At 33.9% G+C, this 17,855-nt stretch overlaps 1 protein-coding gene across 1 annotated transcript in view; it reads left to right on the top strand.

Annotated features, from left to right (window-relative positions):
• Positions 1–17,855, top strand: part of PALS1 (protein associated with LIN7 1, MAGUK p55 family member) — a 55,738-nt gene that overhangs the window by 10,158 nt on the left and 27,725 nt on the right. The window contains exons 2-6 of the mRNA XM_047079483.1: positions 3,554–3,762; positions 11,604–11,681; positions 12,773–12,919; positions 14,414–14,575; positions 16,256–16,333. Coding sequence (XP_046935439.1) covers positions 3,554–3,762; positions 11,604–11,681; positions 12,773–12,919; positions 14,414–14,575; positions 16,256–16,333 — 674 coding nt within the window. The remainder of the gene's footprint in view (positions 1–3,553; positions 3,763–11,603; positions 11,682–12,772; positions 12,920–14,413; positions 14,576–16,255; positions 16,334–17,855) is intronic.

Raw genomic sequence — 17,855 nt, 5'->3', positions numbered from 1 at the left:
AAGGGAAAAAACCTCTAATAGAAAAATAGGCAAAAGAGAAGCAGAAAAAAGATGAAAGAAGAAATACAAATGGCTGTTAACCTTGTGAAAATATATTCAATCTCACTACTAGGCTAAGAAATATATTTTTTCCTAACCAGGTCACCAACAATGAAAAAATTAATCCTTATAATTTGGTCATTTGTAGGAATGAGCACTCAAGTTAATTGCTGGTAGGAGTATTAGTAACAGTCTGGAGGACAATTTGTCAATATGTATCAAAGTTTTAAATGTTGTTTTCTGATCAGTAATTTTATTTTACGAATTCTAAAGAAATTGGAAAATATCAGATTGCAAAACATTTACTCTGTGACCTATACAGTTAGATCAGGATTTTTTTTGTAATTTTTATTTATTTTTGAGAGAGAGACAGTGTGTGAGTGGGAGAGGGGTAGAGAGAAAGGAAGACACAGAATCCGAAGCAGGCTCCAGGCTCGGAGCTGTCAGCACACAGATCTGAGCCATGAGATCATGAGCCGTGAGATCATGATGCTTAACCAACTGAGCCACCCAGGTGCCCCAGATTTAAAAGAAAAAAAAAAAATCTGAAAGGCAGTATAACAAATTAACACCAGTAATTCTAGCTGGAAGATACAACAATAGAGTTTGTTTGTTTGTTTGTTTGTTTTTTACAATGTCAGTATTGTTTATGGGTGACTTTGGTACACAAAAGAGATTAATGCAAAAGTTCCTTTGCCTTTAAAAGTTTAAATATCTTGGGGTTGAAAAGACAATAGATGGTTATCTTTTGGGCTGAATAAAGTTGTGTATTGATTTCAGGGAGCAGTGCGATCTGAAGCCCTTGATTTTTCTCATTGCCCCAACAGCCAGTCGGAGCTCTTAATTACTAAAATTTTAAAACAGGAATTTCATTATCCACCCAGTGAAATCTAAGATAGTCTCCCACGTATCTTAACTACTTTGTTGGTTTTGTAATTCTTTTTCCTTTTTAATTAAATGTTTTCCTGTTTTGCTCTAAAGATAGTTTAAGCCTATTGAATTCTTTATGCTCTTAGAAATTCTTTATTCGCTTAGTAATTCCATGGTGACCTCTTTGAATTTGGTCGAATCTGATAGTCCATAACCTTTTTCTGCACCCCCCAGCTTTATTGAAGTATATTTGACGAGTAAAATTGTATTTATCCAAAGTGTATAATGTGATAATTTGATGTATACATGGTTAATTAACACATCCATCACCTCAGTTACTGTGTGTAGTATGAGAATGCTTAAGATCTACTCAGCAAATTTCAAGTACACAACACAGTATTATTGACATAGTCATCATATAGATCCTCAGAACTTATTCACCTTAAAACCAAGTTTGTGCTCTGACCAACATCTCCCAGTTCCCTTTACCTGTATTCTTTCTGTCTACTGTTAAAGATACCATCTTAAAGGGGCACATGAGTAGCCCATTTGGTTAAGTGTCCAACTTCAGCTCAGATCATGATCTCACAACTCATGGTTTCGAGCCCCACATCGGGCTCTGTGTGGACAGCTCAAAGCCTAGAGCCTGCTTCAGATTCTAGGTCTCCTTCTCTCTCTGCCCTTCCCCTTCTCGAGCTCTGTCCCTCTCTCAAAAATAAATGCACATGAAAAAAAAAAAAAAGATGCCATCTTAGCTATGGTTAAATTCTAGCTGTTTATTAAGTTTTATTTAGCTCTGGGTCACAGCTTCTTAGCCTATCTGATTGACAGTTTTGACTCTCCAGTTTTATCCCCCCATTATTTGCTGCTTTAGATTATTTGCTATTTTAGATTACTAAAGAGCATATCTGTTTATTTTATAAGGACTAAACCTGTTTTGATTGGGGGGAAAAGATAAGGAACCTCAGGAATCAGCTGAAGAACTATTCGAATCTATGAAAAACTTAACTGTTAAGTAGTAGGTTATAAGATACGTGTATAAGAAGTAGTAGCTTTTCTGCAAACCTTACATGAAGAAAACTAACAAAAAAAACTTAAGCTGAGAGGGTTTTTCCCATGTGACTGAGTATGAGACAGGTAGTATCCACTGTAAGTTTTTCCCAGACTTGTATACAGGTTTAGTTTCAGTCAGAATCTCAATAGGACTTTTCTTTTTTGCAGAAATGGGAGACACTGGGAAGTACCTTGAAAAGTGATTCTGTAACTCATTTTGAATGGTTAAAAGACATTTTTGAAAAAGTAACGAGCAAGTACTTGTATTATCAATATGAGGAAAGACTGTAATGCTACTATAATAAGATATTGTGGTTCTGATTAGACCAGTGGACTAGAAACAGATCATTATATGTAAGAATTTGGTGGTGTCATACATCAGTGGAACAGGAAGGATTATTCAGTAGATGGTATTACAATAATTGTTAACCACTTGGAAGAAAAAAATTGAAGTTAAAGTTTCCCCCTCAAATTTCTACCAAGTAAATTTCAGATAGGTCAAAGTTAATTATGAAGTAGAAACCAAAAGAAATATAGGCAGATATTTAATGACCTGGGAGAAGGAGTTTGTAAGTATAGAAACAGTGAAATAATTTTTCTGTAGTAAAGGCTACTATATATACAGCTAACAAATGAAAAAATTAAACTGTTGCCAACAAATGTGACAAAGTGTATGCAAACACATGCATACATCTATTGGGGGGGCAGGGAAGAGACAACTCGTGGTTCTTAACCATTTTGGGATAACTCCCTCCCAGAAAAATACATGTGCTATATATGCACACTAACAAGCATGCACACACATAATATGTGCCCACAGCTTTCAATATAATTTTAGGAGACTCATGTTCACAAGAGTTTTATGAATCACAAAGAAGTGCCTGGTAAATGTTACTAAATCTCACCCTCTCCATTAAATAAATTGATTTTATAGAACTGTAATGTTGAATATTGGGGAAAATATTGCTAATGGGATGTAAATTAAATTAGTAAAACTTCCCTGGAAAGCTGTTTGGTCTTTAAAAGGTCAGAATCTCACTTAAAAATTCTATTTCTAGGAGTTATTTTAGGAAAATATCAGAATCTCAAACAAATTTGTATTCAGCAATCGTTATGTACTGAAATGCTTATTACGTATAGTAGCAAAAAATTGGAGGGAAGCAACCTGAATGCTTAACTTTAGTGTAATGGAGCAATTATATATAATGTTTTTAAAAGACTGATGATGTAGGAAAATAATTAAAAAGTACTGTTTAAAAAGGAAATGATCTAAGATGTTAAAAAAAGTTTCTAGATGATGGGACTATTGGTTTTAAATTTATTTATTCATGTCTGTATTCCTACTCATTTATTTTTGTCATATGTATTAGTTTTATACTTAAAACACTTTTGAAAAAATGTTATTCTGTTTTGTATAATTTGTAGAGTTCTGCTTAAAAATGACAGTGAATTAACTCAAAAATATATGCAAGGAGTTTTTTTGAGAACTTTTTTTTGAGAAATTGTTATTGGTTCAAGAAAGTTTATCTTAAAATATGTTGAATTAAAACAGAAACAATTAATTTTTGGATACTTTTCCTTCTCTTACTAGAAGTGGAAGACTTGTTTTCTTCACTTAAACATATCCAACATACTTTGGTAGATTCTCAGAGCCAGGAGGATATCTCACTGCTTTTACAACTCGTACAAAATAAAGATTTCCAGAATGCATTTAAGATACACAACGCTGTCACAGTACATATGAACAAGGCCAGTCCTCCTTTTCCTCTTATCTCCAATGCACAAGATCTTGCACAAGAGGTATGTATTCTGAACATCTGCTTGACATATACAAGCTAATTGTTAGCGATAGTAAGGCAGTATTATTGGAAAATACTGATGTGAATATAAGGCTTGTTTGAATTAATTACTACTCATCACATGTTACTAATTTATTGTGTTAGGAAAAATTTGCCAAATGCATTTTATCCTGAAAAAATACATACTTAGTTCAGAGTCAGAGCTCTGTTTCATGAAAAGAAGTTCTAGTTTTATATATAAATTATGTTTACATAGTGAGAGAAATATTTGTCTAAATTACTAAAGGGAAGTGTTTTAGTACTTTTATAAATGTATAGTTTTAAGCATTATACATTATAAACTGAGATGAGTACTAATGAGATAAAATTCTGTCTGATAATCAGGTGTCATAAATATATAACTTCTGAAATTTGTTGCTTGTAGATACTTTGAAGTTTTTCCTCTTTAAAAACTATAGAAGCTCCAAAATAATTGAAATTTGATGTACAGTGAGACATTCTCTTGTTAACATGCTGACTTTGAAGTTCTAGTTTCTACTGTTTGTTGGTGTTGATGTTCAGTGTTAATGTTTTCTGCAAACATCTTTTGAACTGAAGGTTTTAGGGGCACCTGGGTGGCTCAGTCAGTTAAGTGTCTGACTTGATTTCAGCTCAGGTCATGATACCAGGGTTGTGTGATCGAGCCCCACGTCAGACTCCACACTTGAGCGTGGAGCCTGCTTAAGATTTTCTCTCTGTCTAGAAATAAAATAATAAATTGAAGGTTTTAAAAAGATATAAATAAGTCATTTCCTGTTTTGGGGGGTAGAATTCTGTCATTATAGGATTTTAAGTTATTTTGATATTATGAAAACTAATAATTCTGGAAGCCCATCAAGTAAATCTATTTGATTAAACCCAGACACTAGACAGAAAATGAGCTCTGGGGAAGAGTAGTACTTTCAGAACTACAGATCTATAAAATACCTTAGGAGGCATTTTTTTCAGATGAGCACAGAATGTATTTTATTTATTTAGGTGCATACAGTGGACAAGAGTAACTGAGAGAAGTCTATTATTACCCAGGGCAGGAGAGTGTGACCTAAGGTCCTGTTCCTAGAGAGGAAGTTTTCTGTCCACTCGAATTTAAAAGAGCTAGTTGAAACTCATTCTTTGTGCTCATCTTTCATTATTGAAATTAAATATGAAATTAAAATTTAAAATTTTTAATTAAAAAATTATCTCTGTGGTTTTCCTTATTATAGTTTAAATGGTTTTTCTGAAAATTACTTTCCTTGCAGAGATCAAAATAACCGACATTACTTTGATTTTATTTACTCACAAATACAGCGTAACTTTCATTGTATAGGTTTGGGAGGAATGCATGATAAATAATTATAATCATTCTTTTCTCTGTCTTATTGGGCCTTTGTTTGTTGAATGGAACAATGGGTGGGAAAGAGAATGAAATAAGCAGGAGAGATCAGAATTGTTCCAATTAAAGAAAGTGACACAGACAACAGAAAGGGTGAAAAGAAATAGGAATAAAAAAGGCATACATAGCTTAAAAAGTTTTAGGAGTTGAGTGAGACAAAGAACTAGAAGTGGCTTAAAGAGTAAATGCTTTGGGAGAGAAAGGGTTGAGGACTTTAAAAAATTAATCTGAAAATTAGTTTTAAGATAGCTAATGTATTTACATGATTCATAGTTCTAAAAGTGCCATAGCAAGGAGACTTTCTGAACGTTTACTTTCACATCCTTACAGTATCTTCAGTAACACTTGAGATTGTGTTGCTTTGGTGGTGGTAAGATATGTGGGTGATAGTTATCTTGGACTGAGACTGTTCTTAAAATGAGTACAAACTGATGAATCTAGTCAGTGTGTCACAATGTGTGTGGTTGTACTGCAGTGTAAATAACTTTCCTGTAGCTGTGCGTGCACAACTCTGTGGCAGCCCTGGCTTAGAGTGCATAACATTTAAAAAAAGTATATACTGAGAGCTCATCAAAGAAAAGTCTTAAATCTGAAAACGAAATTCTAAAAGTTAAATGGACTCATTCATTGCCTTTATTTTACAGCTGGAAAAATGTTAGCAGTCACCTAATTCAACCCTTCTGTTTTATATTTCTGGATATTGATAGGTCAGGTGAGGGTTTGTGAATGGCATAAGACTAATAACTAGGCTGTTCATACGTCCAATACCTAATGTTCTGCTTTTTAGCATTCGTAATTCCAACTATTTTAATATGCAGTATTTAAAAGAAGAGGTTACTTCATGCTTTAGTTGTATCACTTTTACATGAAAATTTAAGTAAAAAAATTCAAGGAATATAGTGAAAGAATGTCTTAAAACATTAGGAAGTGTTCTCTGTTTTTATAGCTCTTTAAAATAGTATTTTTATAGTTTTTTGTGTGTCAGTTAAACACTAAATATTTTATAACATAATAAAATTTATATATTGAATCAAGATTAAATCTTTGAAAATATAGGAAATGTATTAATAACCCCACAACAAGTATTTTTGTCATTAAAGTGCTTTTATCAAGAAAAGGTTGAAAACTTGGGTTTCATTTAATGAACTTTTTGCTTAGTCCAGTAAAAATGTAAGACAACAGACTAGGAAATAGTATTTTATTTTATTATTTGATTTTGAGATATTGAGATATATACATGTGGATACATGTATAAACAAAAACTTGAATCCAAAAGAACTCTCACAAATTAATAAAAAGACTGTTCTTTTTTTTTTTTTAAGTGGGCAAAGGACTTGAACAGACACAGAAAGAAAAAATCCAAATGGTCAATAAGTATGAAAAGGTGTTCAGATCATTCCTATCAGAGAAATACAAATTAAAACAAAATGAGATACCACTACAGAGACACCAGAATGACTTAAAAAAATAAAAAAACTGGCAATATCAAATGTTTGTGAGCTTATGAAGCAGCCGAAACTCTCATAGAGTATAAATTGGTACTACCACTTTGGAAAATTTTTGGCAATATCTACTAAAGCTTAACGTACCTATATATTATGAACCAGCAACTCCACTTCTGGTTACATACCTGAGAAAACTGAAAATGTATCCACACAAAGGCTTAGGTACAAATACTGTTTTAGCATTCAGATAATAACTGGAATCAACCCAGATGTCCATTGACCAGTGAAAGTTGAGTTAAGCTATCACTGAGGAAGAACAGTGAATCAATTACAATCTAATGAGAAGTACTGTGATGGCAGTATGAGTAAGGTACCAAGAGCATGTGATAGATGTACCTGATTCAAGGGGCAGTGATGGGAGGAAGCAAAAATTTTGAAGAAAATTTAAGTTGCTGAATCTTGAAGGATGATTGGGAATTTACCAGGAAGTCCAAGAAAGAGGAAAAGCCATTCCATTGGCAAAGGGTACAAAGATCATAGTGATTGAGAAAGTTTCTGGCATATTTGTTCAACAATGAGTAAAGGGTAGGATATAGTCTTAAATAATTGGAGTCCAGATCCTGAAGGCCAGATAAGCCATATTAATAAGTTTAAATTTAACTTATAATGGATCCTTGTTGGTAAATATTTTTAAATAATTAACTTACACAAATAGATGAAAGGAAAAAACCATAGGATCAACTTGATGATGCAGAAAAGATACCTGAAAATAAATTTAATACCTTTCCCTTGGTGGTGAAAATTCTTAGAAAGCCAGGTACATTTTGTTAAGTTGATAAATAATATCAAATCAATGGGGAGCATCTTGCCTAATGGTGAAATACCCACCACATTGCTTTTTAAGCTTGGAACAGGACAATCTACAGACTCTCACCTCTAGTACTAACATTTTTCTGGAGGCATTAGCTACTACAACGAAAAAGTAAAAACATAATAGTATATATAATAGTGAAATATAAAGTGGGAGAACAGGGAAACTATGAATTTGTTTCTAATTTCAATAGGTTGAATTAGTTACTTTCAGAAGCAAAAACATTGGTTTATTTGATATTCAACATGATGCCTATTAAAATATGGATATAATTTGTACACATGCAAACATCCTTTTCAAACATGCATGTGAGAGATATTGGAAAAAATAAATTATTAAAAAGGCTATCTTTAAGTGGTGGGTGATAGGTAATTTTCTTATTTTGATATTTATGTTTCCCAAATTTAATATGAAAAAGTCACTGTAAAGAAAAGTTTAAAGCAAAAAACTTAGAAATTGTGTGAGGTCAAGAATGGAGGCATAAAGTATGGAGGCTATTGTAATTGTCCAGCTGTAAGATTTTGAGTAGCAGTTGAACATGAAGTGAAGAAATATTTAAATAGAAAACTAATAGGACCTATTGTTCCTATATGGAGACTAAAGGTAAAGGAGACATCAAGGAAGACTTCCTGTCCTCTTTTATTGAATTTGTCAAACATTGAATGCAGTTTGCCAGCCATTCTGTGAATAGCCAAACAAAGCTGAGAAAGATGAGTTCCATCTATAATGAGCTCAGTCTGGTCCCATCAACAATTTTAAATCAAGTTTGTTCAGACTTATGAGTACATGTTATTTAAGCAAATTCAGGTAGCTGGAACAGCTGGCATCATAGGGACCATTCATGGTCATCATAGGGAGACAGCCTGATGCATGCAGGGAGGAAGCAGCAGTTTGGGGCTGGACCAAAAAAGGTTATAGCATGAGGAGTGCCAGGTGATAGGGCTGGAGAAGAGGCAGAAATCAGATGATGCTAAGAATAACACTAAGGAGCTTGGACATGATCTTGTAAGTGACAGCCAACAAAAATTTAAATGTTTATATTTCTGTTTTAGAATTGAAAAAGATATTTAATGACATAGAAAAATGTTTTTATAATTAATATCAAGTAAAAGTAGTTATTAAATGCTGTTATAAAATTATATAAATAGTATGATCTTATTTTGGTAAAACTAAGCGTAAAGGAGATACACCCAGATTTTCCCATAGTTTTGGGGTTTATGGACATATTTTTTTGATAACCAACTTTATTGAGCTATAATTTACATATGCTTAAAATGGGTACATTTATTGTATAGTTCAGTATGCTTTGACACATGATATACACCTGTGTAATCTATCACTGTGGTCGTTACAGAAGCATCCGTGACTTTTGCTAAGCTCCCTCATGGCCCTTTACAGACAGTAACACCTCCTTCCCACTTCCCGGGCCCTAGGTCTTCACTGATCAGTTTTGTTTTTATTTACCAATTTGCCTTTTCTAAACATTTCATATAAATGGAATAAGATCATATGTAGTCTTTTGTGTCTGACTTCTTTTTCATATTTATCCATGTGTTGCATTTATCAGTATTTGTAACGTCTTGCTGAGTAGTAGTATTCCATTGTATGAATATCCCGCAATTTGTTTAACCACTCACCTGTTGATATTTGAGTTGTTTCCTGTTTATCATTCTAGCAGATGTGTAATGGTATCTCATTTTATTTTGTATTAACATATAGTGGGCATTTTTTTATAGGCTGTTTCCCTATCTTTTGTAAAATAGCTTGTCAGAGTTTTTTTTACCACTTAAAAAATCAGATTGTTGGTCTGAGTTGTAAAAATTTTTTTTTAAGTTTATTTATTTTTGAGAGAGCACGAGCAGGGGAGGGGGCAGAGAGAGGAGGAGAAAGAGAATCTTAAGCAGGCTGTGCACTGTCAGTGCAGAGCCCAACACAGGGCTCGATCCCATGAACCATGAGATGAGATCATGACCCGAGCTGAAGTCAAGAGTCAGTCGCCTAAGTGACTGAGCCACACAGGCATCCCAGGAATTACATTATTTAAATGGAAGGAACAGTAGATTTAAAATTAGAGACTGGGTTTTAGTACAAGAAAATAGAGAATCCTTTGCCAAGTTACATGAAAGAAAAAAATACCAGTAACATCAGGAAAGAAAAAAGCATGAATGCAAACATAGGAGATTAAAAAATTAATAATACAGTTACAGCTTTATGGTGTTAAATGTCCAAGTGCTATGAAGTGGATGGTTCTTTTAAGGAAATATAAATTGCCAAAGTGATTTAAGGACAGATAACCCAAAAAAGTAGACAAGTAACTATCAATAAAATATAGTTAAAATTAAGAAATCGGAAATCCACCATTAAAAAATCACCATGCTCGGGTGATTTTATGTACAAGCTCTATCAAAACATTAAGTAACATAATTCTTGTGTTAAACTGTTTTAACACTTAAGTGTAGGAACATTAATATAGAAATTTAGGAACATTAATATAGAAATCTTAAAATATGAATAACTCACATCTAGAAATGTATTAAAATAGTAATTTATTATTAAAACCTTGGATTGTAACTTGTTCTGTGAGTGTCTTGCAAGCCAAGCAATCATTTCTAATACATTTTAACATGATAAACGGCAGTCTCTTACAATATGAGTAATAATGTGATGCCAAACATTACATGATCACAACTGAGCCGATGGTTCTTGAAATTTGCTTTGATACATGAGTGCTTTGGTTTACAAGCGAGTTTCCTGAGTGAATTGTGCTCACAGACCAAGGTTTTACTGTGTGCCTAGGTACTGTGCTAAGCAGTTTATATGGATTATCTCAAACTTTGAATGGTAGGTGCCATTTTATAGGTAAGGAGACAAAGGCTAAAAGAAACTCATCATAATTAAGTGTTTCTCCTATGAATGCAAGAATTGCTCCACCTCGAGACTTTTTTAATTACCTGTGCCTGTGGTATTGTAGTTGTTCCATTACTCTCATGTAAGCTTATCTTGTTAGTCTGTAACTCTTTAAAGTGTCATCTCTGGTTTAAAATATATAAACATATTTAAAAAAAATTTTTTTTCCAACGTTTTTTATTTATTTTGGGACAGAGAGAGACAGAGCATGAACGGGGGAGGGGCAGAGAGAGAGGGAGACACAGACTCGGAAACAGGCTCCAGGCTCCGAGCCATCAGCCCAGAGCCCGACGCGGGGCTCGAACTCACGGACCGCGAGATCGTGACCTGGCTGATGTCGGATGCTTAACCGACTGCGCCACCCAGGCGCCCCTAAAATATATAAACATATTTTTTTTTTAATTTTTTTTTTTCAACGTTTATTTATTTTTGGGACAGAGAGAGACAGAGCATGAACGGGAGAGGGGCAGAGAGAGAGGGAGACACAGACTCGGAAACAGGCTCCAGGCTCTGAGCCATCAGCCCAGAGCCTGACGCGGGGCTCGAACTCCCGGACCGCGAGATCGTGACCTGGTTGAAGTCGGACGCTTAACCGACTGCGCCACCCAGGCGCCCCTAAAATATATAAACATATTTTAAAAGTACAAAATAGCAAGTAACTGTTAAGATAGTTTTTCTTCCCTTATGTAATCATTTTTAGTCTATTTTATAGTACATTGATAGAAACTTCCAAGAAGCAAACAGTTTGGGACACCTGGGTGACTCAGTGGGTTGAGTGGCTGTCTGACTCTTGATTTCGGCTCAGGTCATGATCCTAAGGTCATAGGATCAAGCCCCACGTCAGGCTCCACACTGAGAATGGAGCCTGCTTAAAATTCTCTCCCTCTGCCCCTCTCTCCTGCTTGTACTCTCTCTCTAAAATAAAGATTTAAAAAATAAAAAAAAAACAGTTCATTCATAGTCATAAATACCAAAATCTTTAGTGTATTTTTTTAAATAAAAAACACTGTTAACAATGATAGCAAGATGGAAAACTCTGAGAAAAAACACATTCCTTTTTTCTCTTATAATTCTTTGTAGTGCTTTCCTTTCTTATAAGTAGATTTTACTAATTTAAATTGTATCTTTTTTTTTTTTTTTTAAGACTTGTATAGATGCTGGTGATGTTTCCTGTAACCTAGGAAAAATAATCTTTTGTTTCTTAGGTACAAACTGTTTTGAAGCCAATCCACCAGAAGGAAGGACAAGAATTAACTGCTTTGCTGAATGCTCCACATATTCAGGTAGAAAATGAACAGAACCATATGTATGTATATATACATGTGATTTTTCTAGCACTCAAAATCTCTTTGAATCAAAATCTCTTAGGGCTAGAAAGAACCTCAAACATTATCTATCCAGCCTGTTTTATTTACACCTCCCACTGCAAAATAAATTACTATGTTGAAATATATATATAGATATATAATATAGATATAGATATTTATTTATATAGTTACGTATTTTTTGGATTATCTATTTTTGTATTTAAAATTAACCACATTAGTTTTGAAACAACTTTATATTTTTCACAAAAATTCTTCCCTTTTGGGAGTACCTGGGTGGGGGTGGCTCATTCAGTTAAGCATCCGGCTCCTGATTTTATCTCAGGTCATGATCTCATGGTTTCTGATTTTGAGCCCCACGTCAGGCTCTGCACTGACAGTGGGAAGCCTCCTTTGGATTCTCTCTTTCTTCCTCCCTCTTTGCCCCTCCCCTGCTCATGTTCTCTCTAAAAAATAAAGATTTAAAAAAATTCTTCCCCTTTTTTGGCTATATTTTTCCATAAATTTTAATTTTCTATGGTGTTGGTCCATTAAATTGATTTTGTTTTTATGAAGTTTAATAAGCATTTTTTAAATTTTATTTTTTAATGTTTATTCTTGAGAGAGGGAGAGACAGCGTTAATGGGGGGAGGGGGGGAGAGAGAGAGAGGAAGACACAGAATCTGAAGCAGGCTACAGGCTCCGAGCTGTCAGCACAGAGCCTGCCGTGGGACTTGAACTCACACACTGCAAGATCATGACCTGAGCTTAAGTCGGATGCTTAACCAGCTGAGCCACCTGGGTGCCCCTGAAGTTTAATAAGCATTTTAGACTTTGATAACTCATCCGAGAGTTACCCTGTTATACTTAACACATCTTTATTTTTAGCTATAAAAGACACAGGGTTGCATATGTACTTCAGTTAGAAACTTTGGAAACAGATCTGAATAAATAATTATAGCACCTCTTTTAAAGGTTTAAATGAGAATATTAATCTACATGATTAGGTTAAAAATCTCTCTACAGAAATCATGCTGCTACTGTAAATGCTGTGGATTTGTTTGAAACAGGCACTTTTATTGGCCCATGATAAGGTTGCTGAGCAGGAAATGCAGCTAGAGCCCATTTCAGATGAGAGAATTTATGAAAGCATTGGCCAATATGGAAGAGAAACTGTAAAAATAGTTCGTATCGAAAAGGCTCGAGATATTCCGCTGGTAAGTGTTCCACATCTCTGATCTGAGATCCTTTCTACACAGAGATCTTCTATATGGCAGATAATTGAAGACCCCTTTACATTTCTGGTAGTTTTTCTTTTTTTGAGATTGATTTGCTGGAGTTCTTTTATGTTCTTGCTCTTGCTCATGTTCCTTATTCAGTTGAGAAAAATTTGTTCATGTTTTCTTACCTATGATTTGATGAAAATAATAGCTTGTAAAATAATTGTTGAGGAACGAAGAAGGGACAAATTATCTGCTTCATTTATTCTCCCAGCTTTTTAAAAAAACAATAATTAGAAATTCTGATATTTTCATTCCATTACATCTCTTGAAATACAGTTACTTATATTTTCCACATATACTTAGAAATATGTATTCTTTAATGTTAATGTTTTAATTTTTTTGTTTTTTAATGTTGTCATATGTAGAACTTTTTTTTCGATCTCTTTTCTAAATCTGCTATCATTGTTTCAATTTTCTTTCTTTTGTTTTCAGAGAAACAATGTCTCAAATTACATCTTGAATAGTGTGGTACATAAGTTAGGGACTGTATCTTATGGGCAGTTATGTAATTAGATTTTTACCCCCACAGAAAAAGAAATTGGGAAAGTTACAAGAAAATTTTAAGTGTTTAGGAGAGGGGCACCTGGGCGGCTCAGTCATTTAAGCATCTGACTTCAGCTCAGGTCATGATCTCACAGTGCCTGGGTTTGAGCCCTGAGTAGGGCTCTGTGCTAACAGCTCAGAGCCTGGAGCCTGCTTCAAATTCTGTGTCTCTCTCTCTCTCTCTGCGCCTCCCTTGCTTGTCCTCTGTCTATCTCTTCCAAAACTAAACATTAAAAAAACATTTTTTTTTAAAGTTTAGGAGAAAAATGTTACGAACTCTGTCTGCTTTTAAGCTTTTAATCCATATTTCATATTTCCATTTTTTGAGTATATGTATTTCAGTTGTGCTTTCAATTTATGTAATGAATGCTAATGTTTGATACATTTAAATGTGAATTGGTTGCAGCTATAATATATAATGTTTGAATAATCAAGCAGATTATTATTCATCCCTTAATCATATTTTGAATTTTAAAAAAGGACTTTTATAGTTACAAGTCATGTTCACAAAGTACGTCTAAATATAGTATAACCATGAATAGTATCCAGAATCTAGAGAACAAATTTGATTATAGGTCTTCACGTTGTTTTTAAGTGCATATTTCTGTTGTTGTATACTTCAGAAGTCTGCTTGATTCTAATGAATACATAGTGTGTCTGAAACAAAATGTAAGGAAAATGATGAACTTTGAAAGCTAATTACCATGGTTACTCTAGTTGTGTAAGTTAGGTTTTTTTTTTTTTTTCAAGATAACTGAAAGCTAGTATTGTTGAATAGAAAAAAAATTTAATGAAGAAATGTTTAACAATAGAAAAAAAATTAATGAAGAAATGTTTAACAAAAAAGTGCATTTCTATTTCAAAATTACATACTGCCTTTTTTAGGGTGCTACAGTTCGTAATGAGATGGATTCTGTCATCATTAGTCGGATAGTAAAAGGAGGTGCTGCAGAGAAAAGTGGTTTATTACATGAAGGAGATGAAGTTCTGGAGATTAATGGCATTGAAATTCGAGGGAAAGATGTCAATGAGGTTTTTGACTTGTTGGTAAGTTAATACAGGAGAATAACTGTTAGGTGGACACCTGGGTGGCTCACCCAGCTCACCCAGTGTCCAACTTCGGTTTAGATCATGATCTCACGGTTTGTGAGCCCGAGCCCCATGTCGGGCTCTGTGCTGACAGCTCAGAGCCTGGAGCCTGCTTCAGATTCTGTGTCTCCCTCTCTCTCTGCTCCTCCCCCTCTCATGCTCTGTCTCTGCCTCCTAGAAATAAATAAATGTTAAAAAATAAAAAGAACTGTTAGATTCTTAAAAGCTGTTTCTTTGTAATTAGACTTCAAAATAAAATATTTTAAAAATATTAAAAATTCTTAGACAATTTCTAACTGAATTTTCACATGATATAATTATTTCTGTAATACTTATTAGTAGAGTTTCATTTTGGGGTGGTTACCACTGATTTTTTTCTTTTTTTTGAGCTTTATTACTACTATGTATATTGCCTCTGAAATCACAATATAGCTATTTCTTCAACATATATTTATTGAGTGCCTACCATGTGCTAGCCAGTAGGAAAATAGTGATAAAACAAAGTCCATACCCTTATCATTTTTAAGTTCTTTTTTTTTTTTAATTCTCTTCAACTGATTGCTGTTTCCTTAATGATATTAGGTAATAGTAATGGTATAGATGTACACTGCCCAACATAATAACCACTAGCTCCTGGTGCTAGTTACTTAGATTTAAGTTAAGTAAAATTTAAAATTACATTCCTCATTCATATTTGCTGCATTTCAGGTGTTCAAGAGTAGTATATAGCTAATGGCTTCCGTATTAGAACGTTGTAGAAAGTTCTTTTGGACAGTGCTGGTATAATCAGGAAGCCATTTCATAGTCTGTCTTTGAGGGCAGTTTGATCACTTTGTATATATCCACAAACCAGACTTCTATTCTTATTTATTTAATATCAGTTGTTACAATAGAATCTGTCTTATCTACTGATGTTTGTTGAAGAATCTATAAAATGTCCTTATTTTCACTCAAACTCATTCATTGCTTTAGTAGAGCAGTGTCAGTGGTCATTGTTTTTAGGCCTTGTTTTATTGGCTCTTGTCTCTATGTTGAACACTGCTCCCTGCTATCTCTGGACCAGAATTTGTGATTACTGTTCAGGTTGGAGGTATCTGAACAAGGCAGTCAGTGGTGTACTGGGAAATAATAGTTACCTGACAGTAAAACTCCATACAGTTAAAAAATAGAATGAATGACAGAGACCATGTATCTGGGAAGTGAGAATATGTGTATATTTGCATCATTTTTCTAATCCTGGTCACAATTACTATTTCAAGTTATACTTTATTAAAATTGATGTGTGCCAGAGTAGATAACCTAGAATTGTTATAGCACTGTGGTATCTTTCAATCCTTCACTGTGCAATTTTTCTAAGCTTACACCAAGTGGAATACAAAAACCAAAGACTTATAAGCTAAGTGGCTTTCTCTGGTGGACCAGAATTGCAGAATGTCCCATTCCTGAGTAGCTTAATATAATGGAGTTCATGAAAGGCCCAATTTGTGCTTCCTTATGAAACAGCATTCATCTTTACCAACTTTTTAGAAAGTGTTCTAGGGGATCCAGAATAGTCCAGTTTAGGGAATATTGATTATAAGGTCATAGAATGATTTTTGTAAGTGACAATTTTTAAATAACCTAATCTTTCTGTTGCAGTCTGATATGCATGGTACTCTGACATTTGTTCTGATTCCCAGTCAACAGATCAAGCCTCCTCCAGCCAAGGAAACAGTAGTAAGTGATTTTTTTATGTCCCATTATTTATTTTCTGGTGGCTACTGTTTACTTTTTTATTTAATTGACAAACTTTTTTTTTTTTTTAGAGTACTTTATGTTCACAGCAAAATTGAACACCAAGTACAGAGTTCTCACATATCTCTTGCCCCAACACGCACATAATTATCTCCACTATCAGCATCCTGTACCAGGTAGAACACTTGTTATGTTGATGAATCGACGGTTTCATTATTTCTCAAAGACCATAGTTAACATCAGGATTTACTTTTGGTGTTGTACATCCTATGGGTTTGACAAGTGTATAGTTCATATGTATCCATCATTTTATCATACAGAATAGTTTGCCCTAAAAATTGTCTTGCTCTGCCTAATCGGCACTTCCTAACCCCAGTCCATGGCAACCACTGATCTCCATAGTTCTGCCTTTTCCATAATGTCATATAGGAGGAATCAAACAGTAGGTAGCCACTTCAGATTGGCTGTTTTCATGAGTGATAAGCATTTAAGTTTCCTCCATGTCTTTTCTTAGCTTTTGGTAGCTCCTTTTTTTTTTTTTTTTTTTTTTTAAGTGCCAAATAATGTTCCATTGTCTGGTTATATGGTAGCTTATCCACTTACCTACTGAAGGCTATCTTGCTTGTTTCTAGGTTTTGGTGGTTATCAGTAAAGCTGCTGTAAACATCCCTGTGTAGGTTTTTTGGGTTTTTTGTTTTTTTTTTTGGTTTTTGGTTTTTAATTTATTGTTTAATTTATATCCAAGTTAGTTAGCATATGGTGCAACAATGATTTCAGGAGTAGATTCCTTAACGCCCCTTACCCATTTAAACATCCCCTCTCCCACAACCCCTCCAGCAACCCTCTGTTTGTTCTCTATATTTCAGAGTCTTTTATGTTTTGTCCTCTTCCCTGTTTTTATATTCTTTTTGCTTCCCTTCCCTTATGTTCATCTGTTTGGTATCTTAAATTCCTCATATGAGTGAGTCATATGATACTTGTCTTTCTCTGACTGATTTCACTTAGCATAATACCCTCTTGTTCCATCCATGTAGTCCTATGCAGGTTTTTTTGTGCGGATATGTTTTTGTCTCGTTTGGTATACTAAGGAATTGAAAACTTATGTCCACACAAAAACTTGTACATATATGTTTACTTTTGAGTCTTAGAAATGTCTCTTTAATTATTTCTTAACACTCAAGTAAAAGGTAAATTCAGCAGTTCTCATTTAAATAAACATAAATATTAATATTTCAAAGTTAGTAAACTCTGAAAAGTAAAAAATTTTAGTATATGTGCTGCCGAAGCGAGCACTGAAAAGTAAAAAATAAAACATAGTTTTCTTCCAGAATTTTTATGACTTGCAACTTCTTTTTCTGTCATTATAGGTGGTTTATTTAACTTAAACATACTTAGTGCAGGAGGAAAAAGTGCTTTTTCAAAGTATGTACAGCTTTAATTTTAGAATATCTATTGCTCTTTATGTTAAACATTTATTCAACTGCTATGGTAAAAGACAAACTTC

The sequence above is a fragment of the Lynx rufus genome, unplaced genomic scaffold, assembly GCF_022079265.1.
Source record: "Lynx rufus isolate CCGP_SWC_20201006 ecotype Redwood Valley unplaced genomic scaffold, mLynRuf1.p SCAF_17, whole genome shotgun sequence".
Classification (NCBI taxonomy): Eukaryota; Metazoa; Chordata; class Mammalia; order Carnivora; family Felidae; genus Lynx; species Lynx rufus.
The sequence above is the reverse complement of the archived record's forward strand: the minus strand, read 5'-3'. Positions and strand labels throughout refer to the sequence as shown.